This window comes from Cervus canadensis, chromosome 11, assembly GCF_019320065.1.
Source record: "Cervus canadensis isolate Bull #8, Minnesota chromosome 11, ASM1932006v1, whole genome shotgun sequence".
Lineage (NCBI taxonomy): Eukaryota > Metazoa > Chordata > Mammalia > Artiodactyla > Cervidae > Cervus > Cervus canadensis.
The window spans coordinates 36,900,347-36,917,664 of record NC_057396.1 but is presented as its reverse complement, the minus strand read 5'-3'; the positions used below and the strand labels follow the sequence as shown (position 1 = coordinate 36,917,664).

The 17,318-nt window shown below is 39.7% G+C and overlaps 1 protein-coding gene across 2 annotated transcripts in view; it reads left to right on the top strand.

The window, feature by feature from the left end:
- The window catches only part of PARVA (parvin alpha), a 172,534-nt gene that overhangs the window by 116,922 nt on the left and 38,294 nt on the right, over nt 1-17,318 (top strand). For both annotated transcript variants that reach the window (XM_043482462.1, XM_043482463.1), the window contains one exon: nt 8,822-8,962. In XM_043482462.1, coding sequence (XP_043338397.1) covers nt 8,822-8,962 — 141 coding nt within the window. The remainder of the gene's footprint in view (nt 1-8,821; nt 8,963-17,318) is intronic.

The following is a 17,318-nucleotide window of genomic DNA, read 5'->3' as shown; positions in this document are numbered from 1 at the left end:
ATCAGGTGGCCAAAGTATTAGAGCTTCAGTTTTAGCTGAAGTCTTTCCAGTCCGTCCAATGAATATTCAGGGTTGATTTCCTTTAGGATTGACTGGTTTGACAGTCTTCTCCCACCACAATTCAAAAGCATCGATTCTTCAGCACTCAGCCTTCTTTATGATCCAACTCTCATATCTATGCATGACTTCTGGAAAAACCATTGCTTTGACTATATGGACCTTTGTCAGCAAAGTGGTCTCTGCTCTTTAATATGCTGTCTAGGTTTGGCATATTTTTTCTTCCAAGGAGCAAGCGTCTTTTAATTTTGTGGCTGCAGTCACTGTCTACATTGATTTTGGAACCCAAGAAAATAAAATCTGTCACTGTTTCCACTGTTTCCCCATCTATTTGCCATGAAGTGATGGGACAGATGCCATGATCATAGTTTTCTGAATGGTGAGTTTTAAGCCAGCTTTTTCACTCTCCTCTTCCACCTTCATCAGTTCAGTTCAGTCACTCAGTCGCGTCCAACTCTTTGCGACCCCATGGACTGCAGCACGCCAGGCCTCCCTGTCCATCACCAACTCCCAGAGTTTACTTGAACTCATGTCCGTTGAGTCAGTAATGCCATCCAACCATCTCATCCTCTGTCATCCCCTTCTCCTCCCGCCTTCAATATTTCCAAGCATCAGGGTCTTTTCAAATGAGTCAATTCTTCGAATCAGGTGGCCAAAGTACTGGAGTTTCAGCTTCAGCATCAGTCCTTCCAGTGAATATCCAGGACTGATTTCCTTTAGGATTGACTGGTTGGATCTCCTTGCTGCCCAAGGGACTCTCAGGAGTGTTCTTCAATGCCACAGTTCAAAAGCATTTATTCTTCGGCGCTCAGCTTTCTTTACAGGCCAACTCTCACATCCATACGTGACTACTGGAAAAACCATAGCTTTGACTAGGTGGACCTTTGTTGGCAAAGTAATGTCTCTGCTTTTTAATCTGCTGTCTAGGTTGGTCATAACTTTCCTTCCAAGGAACAAGCATCTTTTAATTTCATGGCTGCAGTCACCATCTGCAGGGATTTTGGAGCCCAAGAAAATAAAGTCTGTCACTGTTTCCACTGTTTCCCCATCTATTTGCCATGAAGTGATGGAACCAGATGCCATGATCTTAGTTTTCTAAATGAGTTTTAAGCCAACCTTTTCACTGTCCTCTTTCACCTTCATCAAGAGGCTTTCTAATTCCTCTTTACTTCTGCCTTTAAAGTATATCATCTGCATATCTGAAGTTGTTGATATTTCTCCCAGCAATCTTGCATTTCACATGATGTACTCAGTGGGTAAAGAATCTGCCTGCAATGCAGGAGACCTGGGTTCGATCCCTGCGTTGAGAAGATCCCCTGAAGAAGGAAATGGCAACCCACTCCAGTATTCTTGCCTGGAGAATCCCATGGACAGAGGAGCCTGGCAGGCTACAGTCCTTGGGGTTGCAAGAGTCAGACACAACTTAGTGACTAAACCACCACCACCACCCTGCATATAAGTTAAATAAACAGGGTGACAATATACAACCTTGACATACTCTTTTCTCAATTTTGAACCAGTCCATTGCTCCATGTCCAGTTCTAACTGTTGCTTCTTGCTCTTCATACGGTTTTCTCAGGAGGCAGGTAGTATGGTCTGGTATTCCCATCTCTTAAGAGAACCTAGTAATGTGTAGAATGAGCAGCTGAATGTAGAGTAGGCTGACTCTACATCGTTGTTGTTCAGTCACTAAGTCATGTCCAACTTTTTGCAACCCCTTGAACTGCAGCACACCAAGCTCCCCTGTCCTCCACTGTCTCCCAGAGTTTGCTCAAATTCATGCCCATTGATTCAATGATGCTATACTCTAAATGGTGAGTGTTAAATAGGGATGATTCCATGAGCCCCAGGAGGAACAGCATCTTGAAAGGTTTGGTCATATTGGTTTCGAGAATCTCTTCCCCACCCCCAAAAAGTACTTAGCCTGAAGTAGTAGCTATGCTAAAATTGAAAGAGTAATGAAAAGCAAGATAGATTGGAGTTCCAATCCTGGTTCTTCCACAAAAACATTCCTCTGCCATTGGGGTCACTCTTCTATAAAACCAGGAAGATGACCTGTACAGCTTTACAGTAGAGCTGTTCAATATAGTACCCACTAACCACATGTAGCTATTAAAAGAAATTAAAATTAAAAATTAAAATTAAATTAAAAAATTTGTTTACTTAATCACACCAACTCCATTTCAAATGCTCCCTAGCCAAATATGTCTAGTGGCTACCATACTGAATAGTGCAAAAATGAGCATTCCCATCATAGCAGAAATTTCTTTTGGATAGCACTGCCCTAGCTGTTGCTATGATAGTCATTGATTCTAACATAATTGAAGATAATGTATACTGCTATTCTTAAATTGGACGGGACATTTTCTGGTCTCTGAAAAACTCAAAAGCCAGATGAAAGTCTTTTTATTCTTATTCTTCTATTTATAAGTAGTAGAGAAGCTCTCCAGAGTGTCTTACTAAGTAAAAAAAAAAGTATGGTGCAGAAATGTTGTGTCAGTGTATGTGTGCATTGAGACACATCTGATATTTGAGTATGTAGAGAATATCTCTGGTGAGTCACAAAAGCTCTCTATAGCATGGAACTGGGGAATTTGGGACAGCAGAGGGAAGAGGGGACTTAATTTTCACAGCCTGAATTTTGTCCATGTTTGTATGTTCTCAATTTTAAGGTACATCTGTAAATTTCAATAGCAAAACTAAATCTGTCAGTAGATGTCAAATAATAATACGTCATACATTTCAACAGCTATCCCAAGTAAAACAGGAAGAAAAGGAAACTACCTAAATATGATAAAGACCATTTATACAAAACTTAACAGTGAACACATTGAATAGTGAAATATCAAAGACATGGCATTAGGAACAAGTCAGAAAGGGTAGCTATCACCACCATTATAAGTGTTTTGGATATACAAGCTAATGTAATAAGATAAGGAAATAGGTTTTCAGGTTGAACATTATGGCTCACTAAATGTTGAAGCAAATCTTCTTGGCCTGCATACTTTAAAAATCTGTATAAACTTTAAAAAACACATATTTTTTTGTATTGTATGGCTTAACTGGAAAGGAATGAAATCCTACTGATGCCAAGAACAACAAGGAAGTGTAAATCCAGTAAAATAAGTGTTAATTTCTAAACAGTAATTAGCCTGAGGTTTAATGGCTCACACTTACAGGGTCAAGAGAGAAAGCCTGAAGCCTGAAAGGAAGGGGAATTGGATCAGATACTCCTGAGTAACACCAGGGTCTCTGAAGTGTAACACTCTCAGTGGGTGAAAGAGAAAATCTTGTCCCACAGAGAGGGTAAGTAAGGATAAATGTCTATCTCAGTCTTGGACGTGAATAGGACACAAGAAAGAAGTCTGCACTGATAATTCCTTATCATCAAATGTCTGTACTCAAACAAATTTTGGACTAGAATTCACAGTACTTATGTGGTTTTAAATGCCCCAAGCTGAAAATGTAGTTAAAACTTGTTCCAAGTTATTAGTGCTTCCCAAAGCAGGAGCAAACATACGCCTCTTTAAAAGGATGAACCTTAAACCCAGGCTACAAAAAAATTCCCAGAGATAAAATTCCAAAGTAAATGAGCTCAAGATCAGAAATCACCAAACACATGAATGTAAGCCAGTATGACAGCATCAGCCAAAACAATAAACTACAGATTCATCCCACAAATGCTATAGATATTAGCAATTGATCAGTTATAGAATATAAAATACATTTAATATGTCAAAAGTCTTAAGACTATTGAAAGGATGATAAAAGCACAAGTAACTATCAAAATTGGCCAAGCCAACTATGAGAGAGAACTAAATAGAACTTCTAGAAATGGGGGAAAAATGGAATAATGTAATTAGAAACTTCAGTGGATTAGACACAGCTGATTAGGAATTGATGAGCTGGAATATGGCACTGAAGAAATTACCCAGAATGCAATGTGAGAAAGACAATGGAGTGGGAAATGAGAATAAAAAACAGAGATTAAGAAAACCCAACACATGGCTAATTGGAATTCTAGCAGGAGAAAACAAAGAGAATGGTGTATAGATAATAATTAAAGACATAATGAATTAAAAATTTCAGAACTGATGGGAGATATGAAGTCTAGATTCTGGAATCTCAGGGTATCCGAAACAGGACAAGTAATCAGAAGTCTTCATAATGAAACCTAAGAACACTGAAGGCAAAGAAAAGATCAAAAGCAAAGAGAAAAAAAGAGATTACCTATAACAACAGACTGAAAGCTGTCTTTTATCAGGAACAATAAAATCCCAAGGCTATTGGAATGAAAATTTCAAAGTGCAGAAAAATATTGTTAACTTACAGGTTTAAATCCAGAAAAAAAAAAAAAACTTTTAAAAACGGGGAGAAAATTAAGGCATTTTAAACAAACATGAAGTGAGAGGGTTACCACCAACAGACCCTCACTAAAAGGAATTTCTAAAGAGTATTCTCCACAAACAAGGAAAATGAACCCCCAGAAAAGATATGACATGCAACAAAAAATAAAGATATAATAGAATCAGAATCCCAGACAACTATAGCACTTAAGTCAGTAAGAGTGATTAGAGTTCGTGTGCTGAGGTCCTTGTATTAGTACGTGGATAAAGAGACTAATTAGCATAAGGCTGTAAGTTAAATACACGTGATAAAATATGATAAGACAGCATATAACCTCCCTACTTTTAATAAGGAGAAAATGAAATGAGAGGGAATAGAAGCCTTAATCTAAGAGACAAGGGTGAAAGGGGGACTTAAAGAATCAGAAAAATAGAGTAACAAAAAGTTCAAAATAAGCTGATACAAGTGAATCCAAGTATATTTTTGTAAACCCAAATCAATGTAAATTGGCTTTATCCTTTTAAAAGATTGTCAGACTAGATAACAAAAAATCTTTCTATATGCTGTTTACTAGACATAGTCTTTAATATATAAGGATACAGAAGGGTTGAAAGAAAAAAATGGAAATAATCATATCTACTAGACAATACTAATTAAAAGAAAGCTGGGGTAACTATTTTAATATGAAATAGACTAAGGAGAAAAACATTGTTGTGGAGAGTCTCTACATTATTAATGAGACTAACATTACTAGGAAATAAGGACATTTTAAACCTAAAACACTTTTATGCATTTAATGTTACCATATAAAAATTTTAAATGTCGGTCAGAATTACAAATTGACAAATCTACCATTAACATATTTCTTTTAATAACACGTTAAGAAAAAGTTCAAAAACTAGAGAAGAGCTAGGCAATCTAAATGACCAACAACACCTCCAAATGAATATTCTTATTCTTTTCAACTGCATGAAACACTTATAAAATTTGACTCTGTCCATAAAGCCTGAACAAGTTATACAGACCAAATTCTTTGACCATGATACAGTAAAACAAAAACTTTTTTAAACTAACCCTCTCCATGTTTTTGGAAACAGAAATATGATAACTTAGGAATTGTTCATATTGGAAGGAGTAGTTCACGTATTCTAATTCTTTGAAGGGTGGTTACATTAATATAGTGTGATATATGTGGCGACTGTGTTTGTTAGAATATCTAACAATTCTAACAATTCTGAATGACAACCATTCAGAATACTTGAGTTTATTCTGCTCTGTTTTGGTATTTGAGAACTTTTTGAATACTGTTTCATTGTTTTCTGTAAATAACCTCTGCAAAAGCCTATTTGGATGCTAACTTCAAAAACAATGGAAAGATTTACAATGTAATCCTACCTGAGAAAATTTTCTAAATAGCATCCTATTTCAAAATCATGCCTACTACTTTATGACAAGTTAAACTAATGATGAACAATTTTCAGAACTATAAAAACATGAGAGAAACAATTTCCTGGAAGAATAAAAATTTGATAATGGAAAATTTTCATAGAACTAGCTGAAATTAGCTGAATAAAGGGAAAAAAACAAGAAGACTTTAAAAAGAAATTATCTATAAATTCTTAGTAACACTGAATGAAGTTATTTAACGGTAGGACTATTTGAGTAGATCTCTTAAATTTTAAGGGTTGAATATTTTTAAAATAATATGAAGGGTAGAAACAGTAGAAGAGACTCAAAGAAATCTATCTTAAAATGTCATAAAATTGAAATAATTGACATAAGCTTACAAAATAGGGACAGTAATGTTTTATGTTATTTGTATGCCTAGAGAATACTAAAAACTCAAAGAATAATAAAGGAATTTGGTAAGATGACTGTGTTCAAGAAGAAAATTTGTAAGACAATAACTTTTATTTTTACTAGTAATAATCAGTTGGTAATACATATATATACACACACACACACACACACAGGATGTTTACTGCAACTTTATTACAAATGGGGAAAAAGTGGAATATAACCTGACTCTGTATCTACAGGGGAATGATTGAATAAGATCTGTTATATATTGGGTTGGCCAAAAAAAATTTGTTCAGGTTTTTCCATAACCCATTTTCTACTGGGCAATTTTGTCTTTAAAGAATTACTCAAGGGGCATTTGACTTGGATAAGCTACAACTACTGAAAAATAAGATAATGTAAGCTATATGGGGACCACTGATGTATGGTGAAGTTTCATTAGTTTGTACGGCATGCCTAAAAAATGAGGAGAAAAGACATTTTATTTTATTTTTTTCAATTATCTTTATTAGTTGGAGGCCAGTTACTTCGTAACATTGCAGTGGGTTTTGTCATACATTGACATGAATCAGCCATGGAGTTACATGTATTCCCCATCCCGATCCCCCCTCCCACCTCCCCCCCCACCCGATTCCCCTGGGTCCTCCCAGTGCACCAGGCCCGAGCACTTGTCTCATGCATCCCACCTGGGCCGGTGGTCTGTTTCACCATAGATAATATACATGCTGTTCTCTCGAAACATCCCACCCTCGCCTTCTCCCACAGAGTCCAAAAGTCTGTTCTGTACATCTGTGTCTCTTTTTCTGTTTTGCATATAGGGTTATCATTACCATCTTTCTAAATTCCATATATATGTGTTAGTATGCTGTCATGTTCTTTATCTTTCTGGCTTACTTCACTCTGTATAATGGGCTCCAGTTTCATCCATCTCATTAGAACTGATTCAAATGAATTCTTTTTAATGGCTGAGTAATATTCCATGGTTATATATACCACAGCTTCCTTATCCATTCATCTGCTGATGGGCATCTAGGTTGCTTCCATGTCCTGGCTATTATAAATAGTGCTGCGATGAACATTGGGGTGCATGTGTCTCTTTCAGATCTGGTTTCCTCAGTGTGTATGCCCAAGAGTGGTATTGCTGGGTCATATGGCAGTTCTATTTCCAGTTTTTTAAGAAATCTCCACACTGTTTTCCATAGCGGCTGTACTAATTTGCATTCCCACCAACAGTGTAAGAGGGTTCCCTTTTCTCCACACCCTCTCCAGCATTTATTGCTTGTAGACTTTTGGATAGCAGCCATCCTGACTGGCGTGTAATGGTACCTCATTGTGGTCTTGATTTGCATTTCTCTGATAATGAGTGATGTGGAGCATCTGAGAAAAGACATTTTAAACATACTTAAGAAAGTCCTGTCAATCCTCCAGTGAGTTGCGGAGAGTGGATTAGGTGAATCCAATAGCAGGCAACATATTTCCCATTAAGGAATCCAAAATTGTTCCTTAAGATAGAAATATAAATTTACATGAATAAAATAAATAGACTTTTTTTTTTTTTGCCTTTAAGTATTAAGGGGTTATATCGTTGCATACCTGAACCAATGATTTTAAAACATACCAGGATAAGTACCACTCAAAGAGAAAAAAAAACCTTCAATTAAACTATTACCTGATGCTTTCTTATGACTTGGAATGTTTATGTTCTACTTTTTGAAATTGCTCATGTAGGCTTTCTTTAAATTTATTGAAGTATAGTTGATTTACAATGTTGTGTTAATTTCTGCTACACAGCATCTTGTAGGCTTACTGAGACGTGGAAGTGACCACACCGTGAAGAGTTATGACCAAGTTCCTCCACATAGAAGCAGTGGTAACTCTTCCATCTGGCTGTCAGCAGTTGTAGGATACCATCAGTTTTAAGATAGCCTGATTTCAGGGATGTTAAAATGTGAAAGGATGTGTGCCTTAGAGTTGATTAAATAGGGCACATCAAATTAGTTATCTTCCAAGTGGGTTTAAAAGGAAAGAAGGTTCTTAAGATATAAATATGATTCATATTGTACTATACGACAAGAGGGTTCAAAATACCTTGAATTAGGACTTGATCACTGCCCAGGGGAAGCATGGAAGGCTTTCCAGTCGGGGCACAGGCATGTCCTTGGAGAAGAAGGCAGATGTGAAAAAAAGAGGGTAAACCCCAGATATGAGGGAAAAGAGATCAAATGTGATAAGCTGGGTTAAATGCCCACCTATGGTCCTGGATTCCCTGGAGAAGGGAAAGGCTACCCACTCCAGTATTCCGGCCTGGAGAATTCCATGGACTGTATATGATAGTCCACGGGGTCACAAAGAGTCAGACACGACGGGGTGACTTTCACTCACTCACTCATGGTCCTAAGGCCTTATCATTTTGGGGTTTCAAGACACAATCCCTAGGTCTTCACACTACATACTAGCACCACAGTGCCACCATCAGCTGAGGAAGGAACAGCAGCAACCCTTTCTCAGGTGCTCAGTGTGTATTTGGTGAGTGAGTGAATGAGTGAAGGTGTGAGTGCATGGCTTCGGGTGGTGTGTAGCAAAGCTAATAGCTGTTCTCTTTCCCTTGTCGCCCCAGAGAAACTCGAGAGTGAGAAGCTGAACGTCGCTGAGGTCACCCAGTCAGAGATTGCCCAGAAGCAAAAGCTGCAGACTGTCCTGGAGAAGATCAACGAAACCCTGAAACTTCCTCCTCGGAGCATCAAGTGGAATGTAGACAGTGAGTTTTATGAAGGGAAATGGGGATTGTTACAGGACACCTGTGGGGTTTCCCCAGGAGGTTGCATCATGAGCTGGGTGGGTGCAAACCCATCTGAGCGAGATGTGCCTTTCCTTAGAATTCAAGCTCATCACCCTCATCCAAAGGAAGCTGAGGAAAACCACAAAATGTCAAAATCTAGTGTGCTTTTTCTATAAAAGGCGTTCTGTAGAAACCTCATGTAGATTGTTGGGAAAGAAACTCCTGTTCATTGAGCTACTTCTGAGTCCCAGCACAACCTTTTGAGAAAGCTGTCTCCAGCTTCTCAAGGTTGTGGGAAGCGGAGATCCCTAGTTTGAGCAGCTGAGAAGCGGGGAGCAGGGACTTGGCTCTGTCCCAACGCCCACCCTCTTCCTCTCACCCCCTTACTGTCCAGAGGGAGCAAAGATATGGTTGAGAGCATAGGTACTGAAATAAGATTTTAAGATTCAGGTTTTCATGCAAGTGTAGCTCAAGGATCTCAGAGATTTTAAACCGTTCATTCTCTTGCTGCCTCAAGAGCCCGGCTGTCTAATATGGACCTAATTGAGTCCATATCAGTCAACATGAGATCAATAGATTTGAGCGAATCCAGTAGCAACAACACGTTTTCCTGTCAGGAGCCCAACATTGTTTTGTTCTGTGATAGAATAAAAATGTGCATTTAGATGAATAAAATGACTTAGATTGTAGGTTTTGCCTTTTAAGTATTAAGGGATTGAGTATTATATCTTACTGCATCTGACATAGACAACTTTAAATTTTTTTTCTAATTTGTATTTATTTATTTTTGGCTGCCCTGGGCCTTTGTTGCTGCACACGAGCCGTCTCTACACGCAGTGTGTGGGCTTCTCGTCGCGGTGGCTTCCCTTGTTGCAGAGCACAGGCTCTGGGCGCCGGGCTTCAGTAGTTCCGGTGTGTGGGCTCTAGAGTGCAGCCTCAGTAGTCGTGGTTCATGGACTTAGTTGTTCCACAGGATGTGGAATCCTCCCAGACCAACGATCAAACCCATGTCCCTTGCACTGCAGCCTGATTCTTAACCACTGGACCACCAGGGAGGTCCTGATGTATACTGCTTAAAATGGACGTCTCCACCCCACCCCACCCCAAAACACCACCTTTTAGACCTGAGAAAGTAAAGGGAATCTTCACCTCTCCAAGTCAGAGACACAGTAGCTGCCACTGGCCATCTCTTCAGCAGGTTCTGAACATCCGACATTGGCAGAGAGACGCCAAGTGCCTCCTTCAGCATAATTACACGTTTGCTTGCAGGCATGATAAGCTGCCTGGAGCAGCACAGAGCACTGGGAACAAGGCATCCTCTGCCGAGCAGAGAAGACACCGAGGGAGGGAGGAGGGGAGGCCGTGGCTGTGAGCCCCAGAGGCTGCCCCAGGACCCAGGAATGCTAATCATGTTCAGTGGGGGAGGGAAAGGGAGCTGATCACTAGTTTGGGTAATGTATCTGCATTCTGGAAATCCATAACAGTAATAAGCATTAAAGTCCTCTGATGGTGACCGCTGGTCAGTTTTGTTTGATCCTATTTCCCACTCCTTTGAATATGGACCATCTCGATATACCTCTCCAAAACAAAACACCTTTTACCTCTTTTTTTTTTTAATCGAAGTATAGTTGATTTGTTAGTTGCTCAGTCATGTCCAACTCTTTGCAACCCCATGGACTATGGCCCATCAGGCTCCTCTGTCCATGGAATTCTCCAGTCCAGAATACTAGAGGGAGTTGCCATTCCCTTCTCCAGGGGATCTTCTCATCCCAGGGATCGAACCCAGGTCTCCTGCATTGCAGGCAATTTCTTTACCGTCTGAGCCACCAGGGAAGGAGTAAAACATTGGGGAAGCCCTCTGGAGCTCTCTTTTCTTTTTTATTGAAACATAATTGGTTTACAGTGTTGTGTTAATCTCTGCAGTACAGCAAAGTGATTCAGTTATACATACATATATATATACATTCTTTTAAAAATTATTTTTCATTATGATTTATCACAAGATATTGACTATAGTTCCCTGTCCTACTATAGTAGGACCTTGTTTCAAAACTCCTTTTCGTGTATCATGGAATCCAATTTGGGAATAGGAAAGATGGAATTGTTTTGTTTCATTTGTTTTTAGGCAACAGAAATTTATTTGCTCCCAGTTTTGGAGGCCACAAGTCTGAGACCAAGGGGTGGGTTTCTTGGTTCTTTCTGAGAGCTGCAAGGGGAGGATCTGTTACAGGCCTCTCTCCTGAGCTCGCAGAGGGCTGATTTCATACAATATTTCTTCACATCACCTTCTTTCTATGCATATCTCTGTGTCCAAATTTTCTCTTTTGATAAGGACACTTGTCATGTTGGATTAGGGACTCCCCCTACTCCAGCATGACCTCATCTTAACTAATCACATCTGCAATGATTTTACAAATAAGGTCACATTCAGGGGGACTGGAGGCTAAGACTCCAGTGGGTTTTCATTTCCTTCTCCAGGATGAATTTGAGGCTGGAGTGAGCAAATCAACCCTTAACATCTGGCCAGCCCCCCACCTACCTCTCTGTCCGCAAATGTATTTGATGCTGTCTCAGCCTCTCTCCTTGTCATCCATACACTGGCCTCATTTAAATAGGGCACAATATTCCCACCTTTCTAGAACCCTTTCTGGAAGATATTTTCTTGATCTGAAACATTCCTCATTTCATCTTCCCCATCCCCAAACCATTTTGCCTGGCTTAAGATTGGAATTTTTTAAAGCCACATCAGAACCCTTGTCTTCAATGGCTTTGAATGATTTGTTTTGGGTTCGCATTCACTTTCATTTCTTATAGAGAAATGTCTACAAGTAAAATAATCACATTTATTACCACTCTCATCTAGCTGTTTTCATTTTTTTGCCATTACTATCCACATCAATGCATAGTTTTTCATATTTTTACTTGATGAAGGCATGTACAAACTCATTTTGTTATCCTCTCTTAATATTACATCATACACATCTTCTATAGTCGCATGTGGTCTTTGTAGTTATAATTTTTGATAGCTGCTCTATTTCCTGGGCTCGGTATCCCATGGTTAACTTAAACCCTATGTTGACACTGATCTTTTTTAGAATGTTTTCCAGCTTATTGCTAATATCAGATAGTGCCGAGTTAAATGTTAGGTTGTGACTCTGCTTCTCTTGAATTATTCTCATCAGATAGCTTTCCAGAACCGAGAGGAATTACTAGGTCAGAGGGAATAATTATCTCAGGAACCAGCTCCCTGTGATGCCTCGGGGCTTCAGGCAACAGTGGTTTCTGTGATAAGGAATGTGGCGGGCATGACTCCCAGGGCAGGCTCTAACCCCTCCTCTCTCAGTTATCTTCCCTGGCTCTTTCTGAGGACATTGTGTCATCTTTACACTCAGGATCAAGGTGACAGGGACAGCACTGAGTTTCTAAGGTCCTTGATCCACGGTTTTAGGGGATTCTTCGTTGTTGTTTTTTTTTAATTCACAATAATAATTTTTATTATTGAAAATTTAGAAAATACAGTTAAAAGACGCTTAAATAATATCTAACATATTTAACATATTTATAGTGCTGTATGCCTTGTACTTATCTAAACACTTCACATATTTTGAGCCTTGCAGTCATTATTTAGCCATCTGAGGTAAGGATTCTACTGTCCCCATTTTACAGATGGGAAAGTGAAGGCATAGACAGGTTAAGAAACAACGAATGTAAGCTTCCCAAGGGCAAGGATTTTTGCCCCTTTACTATTGTGTCCCTAAAGCCTGGGGAAATGATTGGCAATACTGAGCACAATACTATTTGCTAAAGGAGTGTCACTGTCCAAGGTCACATGGTGGGTGAGCGGTGGAGCCAGGAGTGAGACCCAGGAAGTCTGGCTGCAGAGCCTGTGTACTGAGCCCACACACACTGCCCCCTGAGCCATCCATCAGATAAAGCACTGTCAGCCTTGTGATGTTCCTTCAGGCTGTGTGTGTGTGTGTGTAAGAATTAAATACATCAATAAATGAATAAAAGGTGTGCATATGCTTTACATATAAAATATATTTTTATGAAGATGAGATCAACCTGTATATACTGTTTAGAAAATGTTTATCTTTACAGATCATTGTATATCCTTCTATATGTCACTTTTAAAAATATGATATAGATTAGGTATATCATAATTTACTTAACTAATGATAGATTTTAAGATTTTTTTCCATTTTCTCACTAATATCAGTACAGACTGAGGAGTTCTGTCTGCTCGTAGATAATAATTACTTCTTTAGGATAAAAACCCAGTAGTGGTACTTTAGAGCCAAAGGATATGTACATTTTAAGGTCCTCACACATACTGTCAAATTGCCTCCTCCCAAATTGCACCAATTTCTGTTTCCACCACAATTCATGTTTGGAGGACTGTTTCTCACTCAGCAGCACCCTTGAAACAGTTTCCCAGTCCTGGAGCGACCCTCTTGGCACAGCGGCTGCAGGGCCCAGTTTATACAGCAGAGTCTCAGCTGCTCAGCCCTGCTGCCGTTCTGCACGTCTCCACCCTGACTTGAGCACAGAAGCACAGTGGCCCTGCATTCTGCCCGGCATCAGGGAGAAGACACCAGGAGATGTGCTGAGAGATAATATGATGAGAGTGCCCAGATACACAGAGGTTGTCAGAAGCTTTCCTAATTGAAAAGATAACATGTCTCTATTCTAAAGAAACATTTGAAGCAGGAAAAAAGAATCTTTCAGCTATAGCATTTTGTTTTTTTCCACTTTCCAAGGCTTGGCAACAAGTACATGTGTGTATGTGTGTATTTATGTACATATGTGTATGTGTGTGTGTTTATATACATGTATGTATGTGTATATGTACAAATATATGTGTTTATATGCATAAATCCATAAATGTATGTATTTACCTTATTTCTAGTTCTCTTTAATATTATATTCTTAATATTTACATCTACTTTGTCTTAACAATGATTTTCAATGCATGCAAACTGTCTCATCTTGTGGATGTTCTATAATTTATTAAAGCAGTGACTATTAAACCATGTTTGTCCCGACCTCGGGATTTGCGAGGAAAAAGTCAAGCATCACCAAGGAGAAGGGAAGCAGTGCTGTAGTTAGGATAACGGGACCAGAGCAGCTATACTCCTTCATATCACTTTTGCCTGATGACTTTTGGAACAAAGGATGTCTCTGCTTACTTTTTTTAAAAAAATTGAAGTTAGACTGCTTGTCTAAACCATCCTCTTACATTTGGATATGCATTTCCAGATTTTTTTTAAGTGATAATATATGATAATCAACCATTATGGTTTATCACAAGATATTGAATACAGTTACCTGTGCTATACAGTAAGACCTTGTTTACCCATTCTGTATATAATACTTTGCATCTGCTAACCCTAAACTCCCAATCCATCCCTTCCTCACCCACCCTCCTCCTTGGCAACCACAAGTCTGTTCTCTATGTCTGTGAATCTGTTTTGTAGATAAGTTTATTTGTGTCATATTTTAGATTCTACATATAAGTGATATCATGTGATATTTTGTCTTTCTCTGTCAGGCTTACTTCCCTTACTATGATCATCTCTAGGTCCATCCAAATGGCATTATTTCATTCTTTTTAATGGCTGAGTAGTATTCTATTGTGTAAATATACCACATCTTTTTTTTTTTTCCCCAAACTTTAAACTTAATTTTGCATTGGGATATAGACAGTTAACAATGTTGTAATATCAGGTAAACAGCGAAGGGACTCAGCGATACATAGACCTGTATCCATTCTCCTCCAAACCTCCTCATATGCAGGCTGGCCCATAACATTGGGTAGAGTTCCAGGTGCTATACAACTGGTGCTTGTTGGTTGTCCATTTTGAATATAGCAGTGTGTACATGACCTTCCCAAACTTCCTAACTGTCCCTTCCCTCTGGCCACCACAAGTTCATTTTCTAAGTCTGTGAGTCTCTTTCTGTTTTGTAAGTTTATTTGTATCATTTCTTTTTAGATTCCACATTTAAAGGATGTCATATGATATTTCTCCTTCTCTGACTTACTTCACTCAGTATGACACTCTCTAGGTCTATCCATGTTGTTGCAAATGGCATTGTTTCGTTCTTTTTAATGGCTGAGTAATATTCCATTTATTTATTACCACATCTTCTTTATCCATACCTCTGTTGATTATACCACATCTTCTTTATCTGTTCATCTTTCCATGGACATTTACGTGGTTTTCATGTCTTGGCTATTGTAAATAGTCTGCTATGAGCATAAGGGTGCATGTATCTTTTTGAATTATGATTTTTGTCCAGATATATGCCTAGAAGTGGGATTGCTGGCTCATATGCTAACTCTTATCTTTTGAGGAACTTCTGCACTGTTTTCCATGGTAGCTACACCAATTTACATTTCCACCAACAAGATAGGAGGATTCTCTTTCTCCATGCCCTCTCCAGCATTTATTATTTAACATAGCATGTATGTGATGTGAGAGAGAGAGAAAAAGAGAGAAACTCTGTATTTTTTTTCTCTTGAAAGTGTACCCAGAAAGACAGAGCACTCATTGGAAGAGTCTGACATCCATATGGTGCCTACAACATAGCTCTACTTTGCTTACCGAGACAGTCAAGGTAGCATACATCACCAGAGTGTGAGAACAAAATTTCCGACCGCAGTTTTTCCAGCATTATGAAAAAAGGGTAGAGGTAGCAAATGTCCTTACAACCCTCAGTGACAGGACTGATGTGGTCAGCTCTGATGTGGTCAGAAGAGCAAACCCATATTCTGCCTTTGTGCATCATGTCAGTGGGTCAGTCCCATGCCAGGCGCCCTTTTTTGAAAGGGTGAGTGGGTCACACTGGGTCTTATTTGTGATGTGCAGTCTCTCTAGTTGCTGCATGGGCTTAGCTGCCTCATAGCACACGGGATCTTTGCTCCTTGATCAGGGATCAAACCCATGTCACCTGCATTGGCAGATGAATTCTTTACCACTGGACCACCAGGGAAGCCCCCAGGTGCCTTTTTTAAAGCTATAAATGTTGGGGGATTCTTAGTTGACAAAGCCAGAAGCCCCAAGCTGAAAACTCCTCCTGGAAGGCCATGAGTTAGGAGCAGTTCATCTGCTGTTTGGTGGTAGTATTGAGTTGCTGTTCATCATAGTGGAAAACCTTCTTGGAAGCAGCAGGGATAACAGAAAACTCTAATGAGTTCCTAAGAATGGTCTGAATCATTTCATTTTCTTGGTGATTTCCCAAAGCTTCTGTTAGAGCAGACTTATTGATCCCAGGGCAGACAGAATGACACCCTAATAATGGGCCCAGTTCACACTCACTAACTACACAAAATAGACGTTTCTTGTTCCTTCCTTAAATGCCCCTGTAATTAGACCCATAAGGCTGTTAGGACTGTGAAGGCAGGTCAAGTATCCGGGGACTTTCTCCTTTCATGAAGGAAAGGGGAAAAAGTTGACATGGTTTAGTTGCCTGGATGCCAGGCACTTTCTCGTAAGTGATAATAAAACATCAACCATTCCTAGGCATTGCTATGTGCCAGGAGCTTTGCCTATGTTATGTCTGGAAATTCTTACCACCTGCATTTCTTCAAAGGTATTGTTATCCTCATGTATGAGGTTGAGCAGATTGAGCCTCAGGGGCCTTGAATGCCTTACCCAAGGCCATGTACTCAGTAAGTGAATGGTAGTTTGTCAAGTCAGAACTCAAGCTCCAGTTGGCCTGACCCTGTGTGCCCGTTACATCACAGCCTTTTTCTCCTCTCATCTCAGAAAACTACAGCTCAGTAGTTTCCCAGCCTTTTCTGGCATACACGGCTTAACATCCAGCACACAGCTCAGCTATAGAAGGCACTGGGGCCTGAACATCCGCTCCCAGCTATGACCCAAAGGGCATTGCCTGGACTGACCATGCATGGCACTCAAGAGAGCAACAAAATCCTTGGGTATCTCTCGTGCCTTCCTCAGGGGGTCTTAAAGCTCTGGACGAAGGAAGGCACCCAGTGTCCTGACTCAGTGTCCACTGATTGAGGGCCTGCTTTGTGTAGAGCCTTGGAACAAGAGTAGTGGTGATAACCTATAGAGTTCACCATCAGATGGGAAGGGTGAGGGGTACAGCAGACATGCGTGTGGTTATCGGCATAGAGTGAACAAGAACATGGAGGTAGTGCAGCACTGATCTGAGCTCAGGCTTCACCTGTTGTCAGGGTCCCAATCAGACTGGAGAAGCACTGCGTTGCAATCCAGCAATAACATGATCTAAGAAGTAAATCCACGGGATCTGGCTGAGAACCGAGGGGGCCCAGGGTGAGGCCTACTATGATTAAGGGTGTCCCCTA